A 23,589-nucleotide genomic window follows, 5' to 3' on the forward strand; every position below is an offset into this window, starting at 1 on the left:
CAGATGTTTTGGAGCTACAACTCCCATCATCCCTAGCTAACAGGACCAGTGGTCAGGGATGATGGGAATTGTAGTCACAAAACATCTGGAGGGCTGAGTTTGGGGATGCCTGTTCTAAGCTTTAGTCCACCTGACCTTCTCGCTGCAAGATCTTCCTTCACAATTCCCCCTTTCTTCCATTTCTTATACTTCCCCTTCTCATCTCATCTGTAAGCTGAGCCACACTGGTTTCTTTAGATGCATCCCACTTTTCTTTCTTGTTGGAATTGTCTGCCTTTTGGCCTTCAGTATTTCACCTTTCAGAAACTCCCGTCCATCTTGGACTCCCTTCTCCTTGAGTATTTCTGACCCTGGGATCACACCCAGTATCTCCTTGAGCTTTTTAAAATGGACCTTCTTAAAGTCCAGAGTACATGTCTGACTACACTCAGCTTTCCCTGCCTCTGTATCATGCCACCCAAGAGGACATGATCACTTCCTTCCAAGATTCCCAGTACTTCCATTTCTTCAATCAGTTCCTCCCTGTTGGTCCAAGATAGATGATCCCCTTGTTGCTTTTTCCACCTTCTGAGAAATGAAATTGTCAGTGAGGCAAAGGAGGAATTTGTGGGATCTTACATTCTGGGCAGAGTTTGAGTTTCAACAGATATTGGGGAAGTTGACAACTCTATCTCTCATTTTGAATGTTTGGTAATCTGTTCCATAAGGCACCCAAGTCTTCAGTCCGGCTTAGAGATCTGTCACAGACATCCACAGTAACATCACTGTAGTTTCTCTCTCCTATGATTTTTACCCATATACTCTCAATCTGCCTTCCATGCCTCAGGTCGTGAATTTCTTCACAAGTGCACACACATCCTTTACATATAATGCTACTCCTCCCTTCCTGTTTGGTCTATTCATAGAACCATAGAACCATAGAATCATAGAATCATAGAGTTGGAAGAGACCACAAGGGCCATCGAGTCCAACCCCCTGCCAAGCAGGAAACACCATCAGAGCACTCCTGACATATGGTTGTCAAGCCTCTGCTTAAAGACCTCCAAAGTAGGAAACTCCACCACACTCCTTGGCAGCAAATTCCACTGTTGAACAGCTCTTACTGTCAGGAAGTTCTTCCTAATGTTTAGGTGGAATCTTCTTTCTTGTAGTTTGGATCCATTGCTCCGTGTCCGCTTCTCTGGAGCAGCAGAAAACAACCTTTCTCCCTCCTCTATGTGACATCCTTTTATATATTTGAACATGGCTATCATATCACCCCTTAACCTCCTCTTCTCCAGGCTAAACATGCCCAGCTCCCTTAGCCGTTCCTCATAAGGCATCGTTTCCAGGCCTTTGACCATTTTGGTTGCCCTCCTCTGGACACATTCCAGTTTGTCAGTGTCCTTCTTGAATTGTGGTGCCCAGAACTGGACACAGTACTCCAGGTGAGGTCTGACCAGAGCAGAATACAGTGGCACTATTACTTCCCTTGATCTAGATGCTATACTCCTATTGATGCAGCCCAGAATTGCATTGGCTTTTTTAGCTGCCGCGTCACACTGTTGGCTCATGTCAAGTTTGTGGTCAACCAAGACTCCGAGATCCTTTTCACATGTACTGCTCTCAAGCCAGGTGTCACCCATCTTGTATTTGTGCCTCTCATTTTTTTTGCCCAAGTGCAATACTTTACATTTCTCCCTGTTAAAGTTCATCTTGTTTGTTTTGGCCCAGTTCTCTAATCTGTCAAGGTCGTTTTGAAGTGTGATCTTGTCCTCTGGGGTGTTAGCCACCTTTTGAACAGGTTATATCCCTCAACTTCTACATTCCAGTCATGAATCTCATCCCACCAGGTTTCAGTAGAGCCTATTAGGTCATATTTGCCATCCTTCATTAAGAACTCAGATTTGTCTTGTTTCTCATACTCTGTTCATTAATATAGAGTCAACTGAAACCACGAGTCATTCCCTCCAGCTGCTTCCATCTTGTAGTTTCCTGCCCCTTAGCAGGTTTATGGAGCATCACCAAGTTTCCTTTGCATCAATGATGCCATTATCCCCAGTACCAGGTATACCCCCATCATCTGTAATACAGGCGTCGTCCCCCCCCCCTTACGCAGGGGTGTTCCTGGCCCCCGTGCACATAAACAAAGATCACTCAAGTGGGGAGCACCCTTCAAATGCCCTCTCTGCCGCTCCATCTCCAATCCATATCAAAACCACTGTCTCCAAACATATTCACAACTAGAATTGAAGCTCTTGGGCTGGTAGGAGGCTGGAGGACTGGAGAGAAAGAGGCTGCTGCTGCTGTGCTACCCCACACACCAGCTGTTAGGTGGGGAGGCTGAGCAGCATAAACAAAGCCCTGCTGTGCCTCCTGTCTCTTTGGGGCTTCCTCCTCCTTCACTGATGTCCTCTTCGGGCACCAGGAAGTGTCTCTTTGAGAGTCATGAGGATTCGCCAGCTCATTCCCACCATTTCTGGGTTTGAATCAAATTACCATCTTTTTCGCCCCATAGGACGCACTTTTTCCCCTCCAAAAATGAAGGGGAAATCTGGGTGCGTCCTATGGGGCGAATGGAGGCTTTCGCTGAAGCCTGGAGAGTGAGAGAGGTCGGTGCGCACTGACCCCTCTTGCTCTCCAGGCTTCAGGAAGCTATCTGCAAGCCTTGGGAGCCCGCGGGAATTCCTGCCAGGCTCCTAAGGCTTGCGGACAGGAGCCTGCAGCCCGAAGCTTGGGGCGGGCTGAGCAGCGCGCCCTGGGCTTCGGGCAGATATCCGCAAGCCTGGGGAGCCTGGCGGGAGTTCCCGCTGGGCCCCCAAGGCTTGCGGATAGCAGCCTGTTCTGGGGGCTGGGTTGGGGGAAGCTCGGGCTTCCCCCGCCCCAGCCCCGCGCCTGGGGGGGAAATAATTTTTTTCTTTACCCCCCCCCAAACTAGGTGCGCCCTATGGGACCGTTCGCCCTATAGGCCAAAAAATACGGTACTTACTTATTTCCTGGTGCCATACATGCGCAATTGTGCACGAGTTGATTGTGCGTAACTGGGGGGCGCCTGTATGGTCTCTCTGATGAGGTTTGTGAGACACATTCCTGCCAACCACTGTGAGGTGCAGCCCATCTCTTGCCACAAGTCCCTCCTCAAGGAAATGGAGACCATGGTCTAAGAAGCCAAACCTTTCTTGACGCTACCACCTGTGCAGTCAGCAGTATACCGCCAGTATTTTCCTCTCCATTCTTGGGCCACGACATTCAGCAGGAAGGAGTGATGAAAAGACCACCTGTGTCCCAAGGCATTTTACATTATTATAACAGTAGGTCCCATTTGATATGCTCCTGTTGTTTCCTTGTGCCTTTTGGGCTTCTCTAGATTATCAGTTTATATTGCAGTAATTGTACGGTTTTTATTTATTTGCTTCAGCGGGTCCCAGTGTCACTAACCCATGCCTAATCATCTTCCTTTTAATATTCTTAAAACAAGACCCCCCCATTCATGGTTTTAATCATTGAAAATTATGAGGACAGTTAGAAATTAAGAATAACTGTTGTATTCTTAATTTTGTTCAGCTTCTTAGTCCAAGCTCTTTATTGTGGATTTGTAAAGACTGGACTGGTCCTTCAGTGCTGATGAATGCAATTCCTCATATTCCTTAAGGGAGCAAATAAGCTTGTGACTCTTGCACTGTGGCAAAGCCCACCCCCACCCCCGCCATTCATTCTATGCCACTCTCACAAAATGGGGCTAATACAGCATCAAAGCCAAAATCTGGGATTTCAAAAAAATGGCTTTGAAAGACCCTGAGTATTTTCATTATTGGTGAATGAAGTTTATTTTATAGTATATGAAGTAAAATGTACATGCTATGAGTCTATTCCTTCTGTTCTCTTTACAGCACTCTATTCAGTAGATACATAACCGAATTACATTTTGTTAGAGGCGCTCCAAAGCAAGCCAGGGGGGGACAGACCCAGCCTTGGTTCCACTGGTGATTTCCATAGGTGGCTTGGATCAGAATGTCGTTTGCAGTTGGGATGACATCTATAGCTACTTTTTGCCAAAACACATCAAAACAGTTCTCTGCTCTGTGCAGACAGTCCAAATCCTACCTGCAAACTGCACATCTGTTCCCTCCAATACTAGCCACTACTGTACTTGGGACTTGTGCACACTTCCACTTGTCTCGTGTCCAGAAAGCATGCGCTCAAGCAGTTTTGCATTTGTCCCGCTGCTTTCCCCTGGGAAACCCCACCGTTTCCCGCTGAATTGGGACAAGCGGAAATTTGTGGAAAACCAAACTACAGTGGTACCTCGGTTTATGAACTTCCTCTGTTCCGTAAGTCCGTTCTTAAACTGAAACCGTTCTTAAACCGAGGTGCGCTTTCCCTAAAGAGGCCTCCCGCCACCGGTGCCCTACCACCGTTCGGCTTCCATTCTTAGACTGAGGTAAAGTTCGCAAACCGGGACACTACTTCCGGTTTTGCGGAGTTCGTAAACTGAATAGTTCATAAACAGGGCTGTTCTTAAACCGAGGTACCACTGTATCTTCTTTTTTTCCAGTTCAGCAGTAAAACATAAATGTTTTCCCAGGGAAAAGCAAGGCAAACAGAGATGTGGAAGAGGTCTTGCTGTGTCTGCAATGTTTTAGGTCTGGTAACGGAAAAGCCTTTCAGGTGCTAGCTGACTAATCCACCATCTTGCCTAAACAATAATCCCTCTTTGCACACATCTTATGCTACGTAGCAGGATTTGTTTGCAGTTATTTGCCAGATGAATGTAAAAACAGCAACAGCCAAGAACAGGTGAATTGCCTTGTTCCATCTTGTACAGCTAGGCATCCCCGTGAAGCTCACAGGCAAGGCATCATGGAGATGGCTGCCCCCTGTTGCTGCCCCTGAATAGTAAGACCCTCATTTTATCAATGGCTAACAGCTCTTCGGAGTGTCCTCCGTTTGCTTGATATGGCTCTTTTCATTTTGCAATGCCTGAACTCAACGGTGTGGGAGTAAGAAAAGCAAGTCCGACTGAAAGTGCACATAGGTTTGGTTCTGTTTCTCATCTATAATGACCTCTTTTCTGATGAGTCCCTCTAAGGAAGAGAATAACTTCCTTTCCTTGACACTTCAATGGCTAATGAGCTTGTTTCTAGGCCCAAGCGAAAGTGGGTTGCCTAAGTCGTGTGTCATTCATGGCTTGCCATGTTCCAACTGGTCAAATGACCTGAAGTTGTGAATGCCTGACTTGGGAAATGAAAGGAGTTTCGGTAGGTTTAAAAAGAAACAAACAAGATACTTGCTTTTCCTCATTTGCTGGCGAGCTCAGAAGCCACGAGGACTATATCTTAGTGAATAACTTCAGCCTTGTAGGACCTCATGTCCTGTGCTTCAAGTTCTGGTTTCTCCTGCCACGAGAGATGCAATGAAAGGCAGCTGCCGGGTGTTTTGCTATTTTTATTGGCTTCCCTATAGATGTGTGTATCACATCCTATGGCCAGGACTTCCATAAATTAGCTGTGTGTGTGTGAAGAAATCCTTCCTTTTGGAGTTGAGGAATTGATTTCATAGTGACCCAGTGTCCTAGTGTATTTAGAGAGGAGGGCTTCACTCTTGACACACCATCAGTGATATGGCTAGAGTTGTGGCAGTGATCCACATTGTTAAAGCTATTGCAATATCTTTGGTTGGCTTAGGGCAGTAGAACAAACTTTCCCCACTTGTGTAGAACTGCATTTCTTTGAGGCTCTTGACACCCACTCAGATCTCATTTTCTTCTAGGAGTGAATATAAGAAGAAAACTGGCATTCTTCCTAGAAATTAAAATTTTCCAGTCTTATACAGTACTTCATAACAGTGTTACACAAATCATTAGTATTTTTATATTTAAATGGAAGGTGGCTGAATCTAGCCTAATGTTTAAGTATCTTTACTCCACTACTGAAAGACATAGGAATAATTACTTTAACATAAAGAGAGAGCAGGTAAGACGTTTGGACAGCAAACAGGAAATAGATTTTTTTACAGGGGAATATCGCCTATACTTCATCTCCAACCATTAGCGGTTGCAAGAATAGTCCTGCTGTCCCCAGAATGCACACAAGAATAAATACCCACAGGAAAATGCGATCAATGACCATGGCGACGTATTTCCAGTCATCTTGAGTCTGGAAAATAAAAATATTTTTTTATCAATTCAGGTACAACTTTTATAAACCTATTGTGGTAGTATGAAAGTTCAATACAGTATTTGTGATTTGATATAACAAAATCCACCATGTGAATTTGCTCCATGGCTGGACTGGCATTGCAGTGTTTCCTCACCAGGACCATCAGCCTGAAAAGGTTCAGAAAAGAGCAGCCAAAAGCATCGAGAGGCTGGAGCAGCCGCCTGGTGGGAAAAGGCAGCGTGGGGGACTGAGAGGAAAAGCTGAGCAGGAGGCAACATGATAGCAGTGTTTCAAGTATGTGTGACATGGAGGAAGGGGGCAGGAAAGGTCTCTCCCTCACAACACTCGAACCTGACATCTAACAAAGCTGAATGTTGGAAGATTCAGGACAGAGAAGAAGTTCAACTATGAACTTCTGCTCCCACAAGAGGCAGTGAAGGCTTTAAAGGAAGACTGGACAAATTCATGGGGGAGAGGGCTATGGATGGCTGTGCTCTGCCTCTTCTGGATCCCAGTTGCTGGAACCCACAGGAGGGGAGAGGGTTCTTGGGCCCGGGTCCTGCTTGCAGGTTTCCAGAAGCATCTGGTCAGCCACTGTGAGAACAGGATAGTGGACTAGATGGGCTTGATCCAGCAAGCTCTTCCTATGTTCTTACTGTACGTAATACACAGTAAGTAGTATTACTACTACTACAATGAGTAAGTAGTAAGTAGTGTGTCATCCAAGTCAGTACATCTTGTGACAGTGAACTCCATGTGTGGTGGACTGAATTGCAAGTGATAAGGGAGCCCAGAGTCTGAAATGGTGAGGACGGAGGAAATAGTACTGGGCTAGGTGAACAAATAGTTTGACCTGGTACAAGATAGCTTCCTGTGGTTCCTCACCCCTGCAGTCTGATGTTTTGTTCCCTGGGTACACAGGTTTATTGCCCTGCTCTGCACCATGACTTGGGAACCTTTCACCTGACAGATGCTAATGGACTATGACTCCCATCATCCCTGACCACTGGTCCTGCTAGCTAGGGATGATGGCAGTTGTAGTCCAACAACATCTGAGGACCCGAGGTTGAGAAAGGCTGATATGGAGGGTCAAAAGTTCCCTAGCCCCGATTTAAAGTGTGGTGCGTGTAGCTTGAATAATTAATAAAGTTTGCCCATACCTCCTTGGCTTCATTTTGCATTCTCATATTTTCTGCAATGTATTTAATGCTCTCGATCGCATCTCTCATTTCTGGCGATACTACCAAAGACGAAAGCAGAGCGTCTACAGATTCAGAACTGGAGCTCTGGGTCAGGTTGCTGTTCACCTTGACATATTTTATATGTTGGTGTTGGTAGCAAGCACAGGTCGTTTCTTGGCACGGGAGGCTGTCTTTGTAGCACCTGGTCTCTGTGCCGCCAAAGCAGTCCAGGGGAGAGAGCTCCGTGTTGTAAGACGGCTTTGAGTCCTGGCCACTGTCATCTGATTCACTGGTGGGCCTGGTCATGAACATGATCCTGGGTAGAAAGTTCAGGAAGATGGTTTTCACCCACTCAGGCATGGTGTGCGTCCTTGGTGTCCTGTAGTGTACATTGAGCACAAACACCGTAATGACTATGGAGAGAGTGACAAATATCATGGTGAAGAGGAGGTACTCCCCAATCAGTGGAATCACTAGAGAGGTTGAAGGAATGGTCTCTGTTATCACCAGTAGGAAAACAGTCAAGGACAAAAGGACCGAGATGCACAGCGTCACTTTCTCACCACAGTCGGAAGGCAGATAAAACACCAACACGGTTAAGAAGGAGATCAAGAGGCATGGGATGATCATATTGATGGTGTAAAATAAGGGCAGCCGCCTGATATAAAGGGAATAGGTGATATCTGTGTACACGGCTTCACAGCAGTTGTACTTGATGTCATGTTTGTAGCCTGGTGCCTTAATGATGGCCCACTCTCCGCTCTCCCAATAGTCCTTGAGGTTCATAGTGGAGCCAACGAGAACCAAGTCAATCTCTGCTTTGTCGTAGGACCAGGAGCCAAACTTCATGGTGCAGTTCTGGTAGTCAAATGGAAAGTACGTCACGTCTATCTTACAGGAGCTCTTAAAAATAGCGGGTGGCATCCAAGTCACGTTCCCGGTGTAATTCAGCAAGGCTTTGGTTTTGTCGTCCACCTGGAAGTCTCCAACAGCACTAGGGAGCGGGGGAAACAACAGACCCCAAAGTTGTCTTCTCCACATTGTCACGTCACTTTGTGAATTCCTTTTTTTAAAATGCCCTCAAGAAAATTCAGCAGCATTTTAGTGTGAATTTCTCCTAATTTGCAAAGCAAATTTCCCCTAATATAATGCATTGTTGAGTGTTATATTCACTAATGCCTTTTAACACACACTTCACCCCAGCATGTGCATTTTTGCACCTCTCATTTGGCTGGAGAACTATATTGCAAAATGTGGATAATTTTTAATGCTGAAGGTTGGCTGTGTTTCAGCTCTCACCTTGTTTCAGAAATTATTAAACTGCATTGCATTTATCCCCCACCCTCTGGAACTGTGTTCCTCCCGTTGAATGCAGTGTCTTCAGACACTTGTTGGAACTGAAGCAGGGGGCAAAAGGTCGCCTCCCTGCTGGCAGCACCCTTGATCCTGCAGCAATTTACCTTTTAAAAACACAATACAGTGAATCGCTTGAGCATAATTAGCATCATATCTATCAGATGTTTGGGAAACGCTGCCCTGGAGGGATGGCTGTTCTGCACAGCCTCTTTCTTGATGCCTCCTAATGTATATTGATGGGATTCAATTAGTGCCCCAATGTAGCAATTACAGCCATACCTCGGGTTACAGATGTTTCAGGTTGCGGACCGCCGAAACCCGGAAGTACCGGAATGAGTTACTTCTGGGTTTCGGTGGTTGCACATGCGCAGAAGTGCTAAATCGCGCTTTGCGCATGCGCAGAATTGCAACCTGCATGTGCGCAGACGCGCCACTGCGGGTTGTAAACGTGCATCCCACATGGATCACGTTCGCAACCTGAGCGTCGACTGTATTGTTCTTTACTGTTATTGGAAGCTACCAGATTAGAAATGTAACGCTACCTCTGCCACCCTCTGTTCCAAGTTCATTACACATTTCATTTCTTCAGTTCAGTAGAAGACACCATGTTAGAGAAACAATGGAAGGGAAAGGGGGGCATTGAGATTCATCTACAGGAATCCTAGAGTTGGAAGGGATCCCAATAGTCAAGCCCCTTGCAATGCTGGAGTTACAAACTAAAGCAACCATGACAGACGACCATCCAACCTCTCTCTGTCTGGACTGCTTAGGTTGTGCCAGTCCATAACACAGACACACTACTGAGACAAGAAAGTCTGATGTGGGTTGGATTTGTCCAATATAAGAAGAAAAGGCTAGCAAGGGACTGGATTCAGATGATCACTTTGCCGCTTCTGATTTTGACTTTTGAAGCCCTTCTAGTGGCCCTTGTGTGATTGCGACTTAGTTGAGTCAGATATCCTGTGCTATGGTCCCTGGAAAGTCTGATGATCCCTGAGATTTGTGAAATGGCAAGAAATTGCAAAAGGGGTGGTGGTGCACAAAATTACTTCATGAAGGAGAAAAGGTATGTCATAGACCAAATGGAGCAAACAGCACCGCAGACCTAGTGGTGGGAGGAAAAAATCCTTAAATAAGAGACACGGGGGAATGATTAATGGACTTCAATGTCTGTACACTAATGCGCAAAGCATGGGAAATAAACAAGATGAGCTTGAGCTCTTGGTACAGCAAACTAAATATGACATAATAGGCATCACTGAAACCTGGTGGGATAAGTCCCACGATTGGAATGTAATAATGGGGGGATACAATCTATTTCAGAGAAACAGACCAGACAAGAAAGGAGGAGGAGTGGCGTTATATGTCAGGGATGTGTATACCTGTGAAGAGATCCAAGATTTAGAACCTCAAAGCCAAAGTGAGAGCATTTGGGTCAAAATTAAGGGAGAGAAGAATAACAGAGACCTCATTGTGGGAGTTTACTATAGATCCCCAAGCCAAACGGAGGACATAGACGATGCCTTCCTGGAACAGATGGCCAAGCATGCAAAAGGAAGGGAGATAGTAGTAATGGGGGACTTCAATTACCCGGATATTTGTTGGATGTCAAACTCAGCCAAGAGCATAAGGTCAAACAGATTCCTCACTGGCCTTGCAGACAACTTCATTGTCCAGAAAGTGGGAGAAGCAACAAGAGGAACAGCCATTTTAGATCTGGTCCTAACCAATGTTGATGACCTGGTTAGTGGGGTAGAAGTGGAAGGATCATTAGGCGCGAGTGATCGTGCTCTTCTGAAGTTTACTATATAGCGGAAAGGAGCAGCCAAGCATACTAGGACTCAATTTCTTGACTTTAAGAAAGCCGACTTCATAAAACTTAGGGAAGTGCTGGGTGAGATCCCATGGACAGTAATACTAAAAGGAAAGGGAGTTCATGATGGCTGGGAGTTTGTTAAGAGGGAGATAGTAAAAGCACAACTTCAGGCAATACCAATGAGACGGAAACATGGAAGGTGCCTAAAGAAGCCAGGGTGGCTATCTAAAGAACTTTTAACTGAGTTAAGATTAAAAAAGGATGTGTAAAGAAAATGGAAAAGGGGGCAAACCACCAAAGAGGAATTCAAACAAATAGCCAGCACTTGTAGACACAAAGTCAGAAAAGCTAAAGCACAGAATGAACTCAGGCTTGCTAGAGAGGTTAAAAGCAACAAAAAAGGCTTTTATGGGTATGTTCGTAGCAAAAGGAAGAACAAAGAAACAGTGGGGTCACTCAGAGGAGAAGATGGTGAAATGCAAACAGGGGACACAGAAAGGGCTGAACTCCTCAATGCCTTCTTTGCCTCAGTCTTCTCCGATAAAGAAAACAATGCCCGACCTGAAGAATTTGGAGCAAATGATTCAGCAAAGGAAACACAGCCCAGAATAACTAAGGAGATAGTACAAGAATACTTGGCTAGTTTAGATGTATTCAAGTCTCCAGGGCCAGATGAACTGCATCCAAGAGTATTAAAAGAACTGGCAGATGTGATCTCAGAACCACTGGCAGTCATCTTTGAGAATTCCTGGAGAACAGGCGAAGTCCCGGCAGACTGGAGGAGGGCAAATGTTGTCCCTATTTTCAAAAAGGGGAAAAGAGAGGACCCAAATAATTACCGCCCAGTCAGTCTGACATCAATACCAGGGAAGATTCTGGAGCAGATCATTCAGCAAACAGTCTGTGAGCACCTAGAAAGGAATGCTGTGATCACCAATACTCAGCATGGATTTCTGAAAAATAAGTCATGTCAGACTAACCTGATCTCGTTTTTTGACAGAATTACAAGCCTGGTAGATGAAGGGAATGCAGTGGATGTAGCCTACCTTGATTTCAGCAAGGCATTTGACAAGGTGCCCCATGATATTCTTGTAAAGAAGCTGGTAAAATGCGGTCTTGACTATGCTACCACTCAGTGGATTTGTAACTGGCTGACTGACCGAACCCAAAGAGTGCTCATCAATGGTTCCTCTTCATCCTGGAGAAGAGTGACTAGTGGGGTGCCACAGGGTTCTGTCTTGGGCCCGGTCTTATTCAACATCTTTATCAACGACTTGGATGATGGACTCAAGGGCATCCTGATCAAATTTGCAGATGACACCAAACTAGGAGGGGTGGCTAACACCCCAGAGGACAGGATCACACTTCAAAACGACCTTGACAGATTAGAGAACTGGGCCAAAACAAACAAGATGAATTTTAACAGGGAGAAATGTAAAGTATTGCACTTGGGCAAAAAAATGAGAGGCACAAATACAAGATGGGTGACACCTGGCTTGAGAGCAGTACATGTGAAAAGGATCTAGGAGTCTAGGTTGACCACAAACTTGACATGAGCCAACAGTGTGACGCGGCAGCTAAAAAAGCCAATGCAATTCTGGGCTGCATCAATAGGAGTATAGCATCTAGATCAAGGGAAGTAATAGTGCCACTGTATTCTGCTCTGGTCAGACCTCACCTGGAGTACTGTGTCCAGTTCTGGGCACCACAATTCAAGAAGGACACTGACAAACTGGAACGTGTCCAGAGGAGGGCAACCAAAATGGTCAAAGGCCTGGAAACGATGCCTTATGAGGAACGGCTAAGGGAGCTGGGCATGTTTAGCCTGGAGAAGAGGAGGTTAAGGGGTGATATGATAGCCATGTTCAAATATATAAAAGGATGTCACATAGAGGAGGGAGAAAGGTTGTTTTCTGCTGCTCCAGAGAAGCGGACACGGAGCAATGGATCCAAACTACAAGAAAGAAGATTCCACCTAAACATTAGGAAGAACTTCCTGACAGTAAGAGCTGTTCGACAGTGGAATTTGCTGCCAAGGAGTGTGGTGAAGTCTCCTTCTTTGGAGGTCTTTAAGCAGAGGCTTGACAACCATATGTCAAGAGTGCTCTGATGGTGTTTCCTGCTTGGCAGGGGGTTGGACTCGATGGCCCTTGTGGTCTCTTCCAACTCTATGATTCTATGATTCTAGGTAATACCAAGGCTTGGTCTGGAAACCTTGTCTGATGAGGAATGGTTGAGAGAATTGGGAACGTTTAGCCTGGAGAAGATGAGAATGAGAGGGATATGATATCCATCTTCAAACATCTAAAAGGCTGTTGCATAGAAGAGGGAGCAAGCTTGTTTTCTGCTGCTCTGGAGGTTAGGACCCAGACCAATTGATTCATCTGACAAGAGACTCCAACTAAACATTAGGAAGAACTTTGGGAGGTTGAGGGCTGTTCCACAGCGGAGCAAATTCCCTTGGAAGGTGGTGGGCTCTCCTTCCTTGGAGGTGTATAAGCAGAGGTCACATGGCCATCTGTCCTGGATGCTTGAGTTGAGATTCCTGTACTGCAAGTGGTTGGACTAAATGACTCTTGGGGTCCCTTCCAACTCTATGGTTCTATGTTTAAGGATGCATTTACTCTTTTGAGAAATAGCATGAGCAGGTTATATGGGGATTCCTTCCTTTCCAAATGGGCATTTAACAGGGAGAGTGCTGTGCCTTGGGATAAGAACCCGTGTTTTGCTTGTGGATGCTCTTGGATCTCTGGTTATGTGGGTCTTGGGTAACGAGCCACTCCTAGGCAGAGTACTGGGCTGGACAAGAGACCAATGATGTTACTCTGTCTAAACCAGTGCCAGGTGTTCAGTGTAAACCAGAGACTGGGAATCTGTGGTTCTCTAGATCAGTGTTTCCCAACCTTTTTTGGGCAAAGGCACACTTGTTTCATGAAAAAAATCTCGAGGCACACCACCATTACAGCCCCGTGACGTCAGCGCGCAGCGTCACGCCGGGAGGGACATGAATTGCTAGCAAATTACATAATCACCTCCTTGAGGGCTGGCTCATCTTCTCCGCAGAACCCCATTTATTAACAGCACAGACTCACACCATAGCCAAGACGAGGGGGGAAAACCTCAGTCATGCACAGTCATGCACATGTGGGGGCTAAATGAGGACGAAGACCGGGCAGAGAGCAGGGTTCAAATCACCCCACCTGGCCAGGACAATCCCTGGGTGCTCCCTTGGGCCACGCACCTGACCCACCCCGCAGGGCTGTTGTTGCGAGGATAACACGGGGAGAACCACGCGCGCCCCTGGGAGCTCCTTGGAGGAGAAAGCGGGCGATGAATGCAATGCACGAAATATATGAGAGGCGACCAGGTTTTGCAGGTGAGGGGCCCCCGCTAGCCTCCGCTTCCAACACCCGGCGCAACGACGCCGAAGTTTCCCCCCGGGCTCGGCTCGGGGAGCAGCGCTGCTCCCCCTCAGCTCCCCTTCGCCCTCCCGGCTCTCTCTGCCGCCCACTGGGGACCCCCCTCACCTGCCAAGTCCGGAGCGCCGGTGGAAGTTGCATGCCTTGCACGCCCGCCAAGGGGTCTCCCCGTGGTCCGATGCGTCCCCTCCGGCGCGGATGCAGCATTGCAAAAATAAAAAACCCCGACGCAGCCCTACCTGGGGGGCAGCCTCCGCCGCTCGGCCTCCGCAGGGATCCCCGGGCTCCATCCTGCCGCCCGATCTCTGCGGGAGCGCAGGCAGGCTGCGCGGGGTCTGCGCGGAAGAGCCCCTGCCTGCCCGGCCGCCGCCGCTGCGCTCATTCCATGGCCGGGAGAAGAGCGCTTCAAACAAAACGCCCGGCCCGCCAGGCCACGCTGGGAAACGTAGTTCGCGCACCCCGCGCAGGCGCAGAGCCCAAGGGCGAGGGGACTACGGATCCCGGCAGCCCCCGTGCCGGGGACGGAGGGGGAGAGGCCGGGTGCAGGGATGGAGGGACGGGTGGGCGAGCGAGTGAGTGAGTGGCAGCTGCCAAGCCTTGGCCGAGAGCCAGGAAGGGCCTCCCCGGAGGAGGAGGAGGGAGGAGCAGAGCGGTAGGGAGGGAGGGAACCCCAGGGGTCATCTAGTGACGGCGCCCCAATCGAAAATTTGACTTAAAAAAAAAAATCTTTCGAATTTTTTAATTTTTCCTGCGGCACACCAGGCAACATCTCGCGGCACACTAGTGTGGTTGGGAAACACTGCTCTAGATCTGGCATCGGCAAACTCTGGCCCTTCAGATGTTTTGGAACTACAACTCCCATGATCCTAGCTAACAGGACCAGTGGTCAGGGATGATGGGAATTGTAGTCTCAAAAAATATCTGGAGGGCCAGAGTTTGCCTATGCCTGCTCTAGATGATGATGGACTACAACTTCATCCACCCAGTGGTGGGACACAGCTTCCACACCATGGATTTTACTACACCTTTGGAAAGGGAAAGATGCTAAAACATAAAGTAATCTTTTAAGAATAGACCAGACTGTATAATCTTACTTGTTATATAGCACAATATCTGGCTTCCAGATCTTCTGCGATGGCACTCGAATAAACTGAACACCTCCATACTTCTCTGGATTCCATTTCAGCTTGTAATCGTTCCACATCTAATCAATGAAGAAGAAGAGAAATCAAGTGGTATTTTAGAATTTTCCCACAACTTCCTATTATAGCTTATTCATTCATTCATTCATTTTATTCATTCATTCATTTAGTGTGCTTATGTGTCTCAGTACAACTTACAAAATAAAACCAGAAGAAAAAAAAGAAATGGGAAAATCAAATGTAAAAACAACACTAAAATTAGACCCAAAGTGCTCATCCATCTATCTGTCTGTCTGTCTGTCTACGATGCTGGGAACCATAGTTTATCCCTTGCAGAGCTATGATTCCCAACACCCTTATCAAACTACAGTTCTCAGGATGCTTTGGGGGAAGCCATGTTCTTTAAATGTGGTGTGGATATGAGCTTTCTCTTCCTTCTGCACAAACACACCCAACATTCCATCCCTGATAAGCTGTGGGAATGTCTTTTTGTACATCTGCAAACCTCACAACACGCCCCCCCCATTCCCCTCTTAATTCCCCCTTCTGCAAGGGTGGTGCTGTTTTGGCTGCCTAAGAAAAGCATTCGCAGGGTAAACATCAGAAATGCAAGGAATGATGGGTCACCTTGAGCGATCAAAAGCCCCACATTTTCCAGTGGCTGGCTAAATCTGCCTCATAATGTAGGGTTGCCATATGTCCGGAATTTCCTGGACATTGCCAGGATTTGGCTGTCAGAAACGGAAATCGCTTAAATGTCTGGGAAAATCTGGATGCAACCCATGTCAGAAGTGTAGATTTTGGCGAATTTCCTTAAAAGTAGATCTTGGGGGGGGGGGGCTCAATGTCTTGTGTCTGGATTTTCACTTTTTGAAATATGGCACCCCTAGATGATGTTATAAAACGGGGGGGGGTCTATAGTTTAGGATTTGCTCTCCATTTTCTGTTTTCTCCAAGGGGAGGGCACCCAATGAGATCTCTGAATTCCTCACATCATTTCTGTGGGATTTCTTCATTCCCCAGGATGCTGTTATGATTTATTTAATGCCAACAAGAGAGACAACCACTAGGTGGCAGCAGAGCATAAAAGGTGTTTCCTGTTTCTGACTCTGGCTGTAGCCTTCGGGGTTTCCTTCTTCAATGGGTTCCTTGAACACACAGGTGTATCACCATCATGTATGTATGTATGTATGTCTGTATGTATGTATTGCACTTCCTATCTCTTCCCCTTCCCCAGCTATCCCCCCAATATAGGACACTAAGCTACAATTTTCCACACCCTTAACACTACAGTTCCCAGGTTTCTTTGGGGGAAGCTCTGTGCTTTCAATGGTATGTGTGCAATCTACATATATAACTCATAGAATCATAGAATCATAGAGTTGGAAGAGACCCCAAGGGCCATCGAGTCCAACCCCCTGCCAAGCAGGAAACACCATCAGAGCACTCCTGACATATGGTTGTCAAGCCTCTGCTTAAAGACCTCCAAAGTAGGAGACTCCACCACACTCCTTGGCAGCAAATTCCACTGTCGAACAGCTCTTACTGTCAGGAAGTTCTTCCTAATGTTTAGGTGGAATCTTCTTTCTTGTAGTTTGGATCCATTGCTCCGTGTCCGCTTCTCTGGAGCAGCAGAAAACAACCTTTCTCCCTCCTCTATGTGACATCCTTTTATATATTTGAACATGGCTATCATATCACCCCTTAACCTCCTCTTCTCCAGGCTAAACATGCCCAGCTCCCTTAGCCGTTCCTCATAAGGCATCGTTTCCAGGCCTTTGACCATTTTGGTTGCCCTCCTCTGGACACGTTCCAGTTTGTCAGTGTCCTTCTTGAACTGTGGTGCCCAGAACTGGACACAGTACTCCAGGTGAGGTCTGACCAGAGCAGAATACAGTGGCACTATTACTTCCCTTGATCTAGATGCTATACTCCTATTGATGAGGCCCAGAATAACTGAAAATACTTCCAATGCTTCTTGGTTGTTTTTTTTACAAAAATCCTAAAGTGTTCCTTCTGTGGTAGGGGCGGGGTTTTTTTTGGGGGGGGGAGGTGTTACTTACATGTCTCAGCCATAAATTAGTCTCCATAATCTGGTTCACTTCGTCCTGGGAAAAGAAAAGTCATAGCTGGGTTTGAAACCCCTCATCCAAGTTACATTCCCAGTGTAATTCAACAATGCTTTGGTTTTGTCGTCCGCCTGGAAGTCTCAGCCGTTTTTCTTGAGCTGGCTGGAGGGTTGCTCTGCCACCCAGGGGGAAATGGCACAGATGGGTTCCTTCACTTTCAGGTCAGTTATTACTATGACCATTATTAATAATAATCCACTCTTCACTCCAAGGCAGGTTGAAACATTAAAACGCAACATTAAAAACTTTTTTTTAAAAAAAACTTACAGCCATAAAAATAAGGTGGATCCTAAAAACACAGACCTCAAGTGTCAAAAGCAAGGGAAGGCACCAGGCGACCCTCTGTGGGGCATACACAGCTTAGGGGCCACCACGGAGAAGACCCTCCACTCCGCAAAATAGCAAAATAGGTTTTGTTTCAAAATAGGTTATATCATATGATCTGAGTAGAACCCCAGCCAAGTCTTCCCCCTCCTGCCCCTGTTCACAGCTTCTGTACTACCCCCCCCCCAAAAAAAAGAACGCTGGGCCAGTGGAAAGTGGCTGGGCTCTCCCCTGAACCCGTTTTGCAGTTCACATCCCATCCATTCACCAGAATTTTCGACTTCCAGTGTTGAGTGGCAACCTGACACAAACGGATTATTTCAGCAACTGAACTGGGACAAAAATTACAGTCTCTGGTCCAGCTTTTGCCAACCCAGCGCCCTCTGGGTGGTTTATTTATTTAATTGGTTACTGCCATTTCACCCCACAACGTCCCTGTGAAGTAGGTGAGACTGAGATACGGTGACTGGCCCAAAGTCACCCGGTGAGCTTCATGGCCAAGATGGGATTTGGACCCGGGTCTTCCAGCTTCCAGGACTCTAACCACTATACCACACTGGCTCCCAGTCTGCCCATCAGTTGTAAAAGTCTGAAAACAACCGGAAGGCATCAAGGCTTCACTCGCAGCCTACTCACCACCTTCACGAGTTGCGATAGGGACACCTCGAACGAAATCATGACCGGGTCAGACACATTCTCCACAGGCCTGATGATGTTGTTGTAATTGGCAAATAGCTCATTGTAGAGTCGGTGTTCAGCTTCGAAACAATGGCAACCTAAAAGAGGGCAGGGTTGGAGCACATACAAAGCTCACGACATTTTGGCCTGGATTTCTGGAACATTCTTGGCTCGGTCAGAGTAGGGCTGCCATACGCCTGGAATTGCTAGGACAGAGCTGGGATTCACCCATCGAAAATGGCCTCTGGGCGGAATTTTCAAAAGTCGGTTAAAAATGTCCAGGGAAACCCAGGTATATGGCAGCCCATATTGGAAGTGTTGATTTTGGGGCAAATTTCCTTTAAAAAAAAGCTTCAAAACTTTTCAATTTTTGAACTATGGCAACCCTAGCCGAGTCCTTCCCATAATCTACTACAGAACCTTAAGAATATAAGAACCTGTGAAGAGCCATGGGACTCTCTCCAGTCCAGCACCCTGGCCTCCTAGTGGCCAACCAGATTCCAAGCAGAATTCAGGTGCAAGAGCCCCCCCCCCCCTCCTGCAGCTTCCAGAAACGCATTTGGTGGCAGGACAGAGCATCCTTGCTGGGGAAAATGCTGGGGATTGGAGCTGGAACATTCTGCACGCCAAGGGCTTCCTTTACCCCTGTCCCTTCCTCTGTCTGTGAAGGGGACAGAACAAAGGGACAGAACTGACACCATCACCATCATTATTAATTGAATTTGCTAGTCTCTGCATCTTGCCCGGGGCAACTTGCAAGCAACTAACCACACAGGCAACCTCCACAGATATAAAAACCAAGGGGAAAAAGAAATACATTGGAAACTTCCGACCCACTTCTCAAAGGTCCCAGATAGTGAAAGCCCAAAGGCTTGGTTGTGGAAGAAATGGTCTATGGTGGAACGGTCTACCTCTGAAGGTCCTGGGCTCTCTTGCATTGAAGGTTTTTAAACAGAGGTTGGGGGTCTGTCTGCCAGGGATTCTCTAGCTCAAATTTCTGCATTGCAGGGGGTTGGACTAGATGACCCTTGGCGTCACCTTCCAACTCCACAATTCTATGATTTCCGGTGAAAAATTAAATAACAAGCCATGACCCTTCTGCAACTGCCCTCATTACTGTGCCTCCTCCTTCACCAACAAACTCCATAGACACAGAAGACAGGCAGCTAACCAGAGAAAGTAGCCTGGGATTTATTATTTAGATGGAGAGATACCCAATTTAATTTACTTGGTGCCCATGCAGTTACAGAAGAATGGCACTGGATGTGGTGTGTTTAAGCAGTATAATGCGTATATCTAGCCAGCGGTGGGGATGCAATGAGTTTGGAAACATTAAAGCTGAGTTTCCCCTTTCCTTTCCTTTCCTTTCCTTTCCTTTCCTTGCTAAATTAAATCATGGAAAGTGCTGTTGATTTACTTGTTCCGAATATTGTCAACAGCTACTGACCTCACAAAAGCAACTTTGCTGAATTGCATTCTGTAAGCTAAAATGTGCCTTTTAGTGGGGATGTAATGAGAATCATTGGACACAGCCCGTGTTTGTCCAAGAGTTGATGTTTCTTGGGGGGGGGGATTTTTATTTTATAAAGTGATTAAAGCATGCTAGAGTATGCCATGTCGAATTAACATTTGACACAATTCACAGAAATCCATTATAATTAACCACAACTAACTGCATTAATTCATACAGCATGAACAAAGTACAGCTGCGTATTCCTGCAGGGTCTCTTCCAACTACCATTCTAAGATTATAAAAATACAGTGGTTGCTTGTCAATACTGAAGATGCTCTACTACCAAAATTAATTCTAGATACATATTCTCAGCCACTAACTATTTAAAAACTCAGAACTACTGCTACTGTTTTAATTTTTTTCTAAAATCTCTGCAGTTAAAACCATGCACCTGTGCATATGGGCACTGGCATATTTATTTTAGTGGAGGAGACTCCTTCCTACCAAAAAAAAAAAGTGTGAGTGAGCTAAGATCATGTTAGTATCCTGGGGTTTACAGTCATAAATGAAAGCAATTCATGGAGGAAGCTAAAGAAATATCTGCAGCATCACCCCCTCAAAAGAAATATATATATACTTGCCCCCCCCCGGAGTTCAAACGCTCTATACTGAATATTTTCTATTAAGGCTAAAACAAAAGATTGATCAAAATGCTCGTGGCATGTGTAAATCATGTTCTGATGGTAGAACTGATCAACACTGTTTTGTGGCCGGGGGCCGTGTGTGAGCATGCACAGATTGCTTCTGAGCACAGGGACGTGGCTGTTTTTCCTCTGCAACAGCCCCTTTGCCCCATGAACTGCTGTTCCAAAGTGCAGGGGGGGGGGGTCATGGATTTTGCATTATCTTCACACCACTGTTAAAATTTCTGCGATGTGTTCTAACCATTTCGTATTGCTCGCTATGATTTGTTAAAAATATTTTGAAACGTTTCTAGCCAAGGGTGCACTGCTGATAGACATGGCAACAGAACCTCTTAAAACAAATTCCCCACATTTGAAACATGAGCAGAAATGCAGAGGAACATAATCTGCTGTGCAAAGACGGTAGATCAAAGCAGACGTACAGTGGTACAACAATGTTTGCTACCATCTTGGATTAGAGAAAAAGAGGGGCACGCTTCGTTTTGCTCTCTCTTCAAACCAACACAATTTAGGGGCTGCTCAAAATGCAACACAGACTCTGGACTCCCATTTGCAAAGGTGGCTGTGGTCCTCTGAGCACATGCAATTTGGTTGTGATTCTATGTTCAGTCAACCAAGTAACAAAGCACAGTTTATTTATGGTTGGACAGACCTGTGGATTTAACAGGCCATCCTAGGAATGGGTGGGTTGCCTATAACCTCTGCTTTGAAAGCCATCTATTTTTGCACATCTAATGTTTTGCTTCAAAATCTTGCCTTTGTGAAAATCTGCCACATATCCCCTCAATCAACAGCTACTCAACAGCAGAACAGAAATTTGAAAGCTCATACTACATTTGTTTGGAGAGAAGTTTCACTCCTTGTATATATTCCAGGAGACAGGAAAACAGACATGTTTCCAATTGGTCAATAAAAACAGCATGAATTTTTATCCTCAGGTACATTTTACATCTTGCAGACATGTTACATTCAGTGCTCCAAAGTCCAGGCTGTACAAGGTTTAAAATATTTCATTGGTTTGCTTGGGAAAGTGATATTTCCTTACAAAAAGAAGGAAATTACTAATTCTGAGTATATAACTTTAAGTCCTTCAGAGATAACCTCTTAAGTGAGACAACCTGGAACATTAGCATTTTAGATTTTTTATTAAAAAAAAACCCAGCCCTTATTTTCATGTATGATTTCCTTGGCATAAATACGAAGTTTTCATCCGGCTTCTTTTGTTCTCTCTCCTCCCGCCTCTCCTAGTTGGCTTCTTCTTCTCTTGAGTTTTCCCTCTTTCCAACACCCACCTCTCTGCTAAAGATGACCCCACCCTCCCTGCTACCAAAACAAGCTTAAAGGCTGAGTTTGTCAGAGGTTAGGTCCCTTATCTCACATACATTCTGCAGGGTGAGGATGTCACCATTTCTGGCCTTACCACATTGTCAAACTGAAACACACACAACACATTCCCCTGGGAAATTACGAGAAATGTATGGCCTTCCCAATCAACCATTTTGCTTCTTCAAAGGAGAGATAAAAAAAGAATAATCCAGCTGCACAACCCTCCAGAATGAGAAAGAATCTTACATTACGGATTCCCAAACCCAACTTCAGGTTCTATTGAAATCCAATAAGTGTATTCTACCCTTTCCAATTCCCCCACCCGCAGTCCTCTCCCCTCGCCGTCCACAGTCACTCACCTTTAAGGAAAGGGAAAAGAGCCACTGGCAGGAGCAGCTCCAGCATCCTCTCCACTCGGCAACAGAGCCTGCCGGAGACAGAAGCAGCTGGGCAGCTTTGCACAGACTCCTTGCAAAATAAGACAGCCTGGATTCTGACAGATGCAGCCAGGAGCCGTGGGTTGCCAGCAGGGCCCTGAACCTGCTGTTCCGTGCTTGGAAGCGCGCTGTATAACCACAGCCCTGCCCCTTTCCTGGCTGCCCACACCAAGATAGGGGAATTGTCAAGTCAAATAGGTGCAGCTACAGCAAGCATGAAACCTCCTCGTCCGCTGATGTGCTCATGCATAAGCAAAGCTGATAACCTGATAACCATAGTTAAGAGCTTTTGCACTTGGCCAGGCAGGGAAGATCGGAACCTTACTCCAAATCTCATGCCAAGCTATTTCAGACAAGTCCAAGTTAATGAAAATGGGATAATTGAATTTGTGCATGGAACGGATATTGACAAGACTTGAGTTTGCATATTATTAAAAGCAGCACTTTGGAGCTGAGCTGGTAGTCAGGCACCATTAATGAATTAGCTAACACAGTTCTTAGATGTTTATGGATTTTTCTTAATGACCGCGACAGAAACGGAGGAGGTGTATGAGAGAGAGGAATCTAGGCTCTGTGCTTGTACGCTATGGCTTTAATGTACATTCAAAGCACTTTTTTCCTGCAAAGAATTCTGGGCACTGTAGTTTGTTAAGGATGGCTGCGAATTTGAACTCTGTGAGGGGTAAACTACAGTGCCCAGAATTCTCTGAGGGGAAGAAAGTGCTTTGAATGTTCTTTAAAATTATGGTCCGTACACTCCTCAGGAGTCACAGTTATTCCTAGATGTACTGCAGGACCCATTTTGTTACTATGCAGAATTCATCATGCGAAAGGCTGGGCTGGATGAATCCCTAGCCGGAATTAAGATCGCCGGAAGAAATATCAACAACCTCAGATATGCAGATGACACAACCTTGATGGCAGAAAGTGAGGAGGAATTAAAGAACATTTTAATGAGGGTGAAAGAGGAGAGCGCAAAATATGGTCTGAAGCTCAACATCAAAAAAATGAAGATCATGGCCACTGGGCCCATCACCTCCTAGCAAATAGAAAGAAGGGGAAGAAATGGAGGCAGTGAGAGATTTTACTTCCTTGGGCTCCATGATCACTGCAGATGGTGACAGCAGCCACGAAATTAAAAGATGCCTGCCCTGCTTCTTGGGAGAAAAGCAATGACAAACCTAGACAGCATCTTAAAAAGTAGAGACATCACCTTGCCAACAAAGGTCCGTATAGTTAAAGCTATGGTTTTCCCAGTAGTGATGTATGGAAGTGAGAGCTGAACCATAAAGAAGGCTGATCGCTGAAGAATTGATGCTTTTGTATTCTGGTGCTGGAGGAGACTCTTGAGAGTCCCATGGACTGCAAGAAGATCAAACCTCTCCATTCTGAAGAAAATCAGCCCTGAGTGCTCACTGGAAGGACAGATCCTGAAGCTGAGGCTCCAGTACTTTGGCCACCTCATGAGAAGAGAAGACTCCCTGGAG

General features: G+C 46.1%; 1 protein-coding gene across 2 annotated transcripts; it reads right to left on the bottom strand.

Moving 5' to 3' along the window:
• Positions 1-2,911: 2,911 nt before the first annotated feature.
• CHRNA3 (cholinergic receptor nicotinic alpha 3 subunit) lies at positions 2,912-22,337 on the bottom strand. Of its 2 annotated transcripts, none has more exons than XM_083460750.1 (6): positions 22,025-22,337; positions 18,144-18,280; positions 17,115-17,159; positions 15,004-15,113; positions 7,298-8,312; positions 2,912-6,134 (listed from the first exon to the last, which is right to left on the bottom strand). In XM_083460750.1, the coding sequence occupies exons 1-6, from the start codon at positions 22,068-22,070 to the stop codon at positions 6,006-6,008; spliced, it is 1,482 nt and encodes a 493-aa protein (XP_083316876.1). In that variant the 5' UTR covers positions 22,071-22,337; the 3' UTR covers positions 2,912-6,005. The 2 variants fall into 2 exon arrangements, with proteins under 2 accessions (XP_083316876.1, XP_083316875.1); XM_083460749.1 differs by having other exon boundaries at positions 18,141-18,280.
• Between the last annotated feature and the right edge of the window lie 1,252 nt (positions 22,338-23,589).

The sequence above is a fragment of the Podarcis liolepis genome (assembly GCF_965112155.1).
Source record: "Podarcis liolepis genome assembly, chromosome: 9".
NCBI classification, from domain to species: Eukaryota; Metazoa; Chordata; class Lepidosauria; order Squamata; family Lacertidae; genus Podarcis; species Podarcis liolepis.

Coding starts and splice junctions, on each gene's coding strand:
- CHRNA3 (XM_083460749.1), bottom strand. CDS start 22,070: ATGCTGGAGCTGCTCCTGCCAGTGGCTCTTTTCCCTTTCCTTAAAG. Junction 17,160..18,140: donor TATCGCAACTCGTGAAGGTG/GTGAGTAGGCTG, acceptor TTCTTTTCCCAG/GACGAAGTGAACCAGATTAT. Junction 6,135..7,297: donor TGCAAAATGAAGCCAAGGAG/GTATGGGCAAAC, acceptor TTTATTTTCCAG/ACTCAAGATGACTGGAAATA.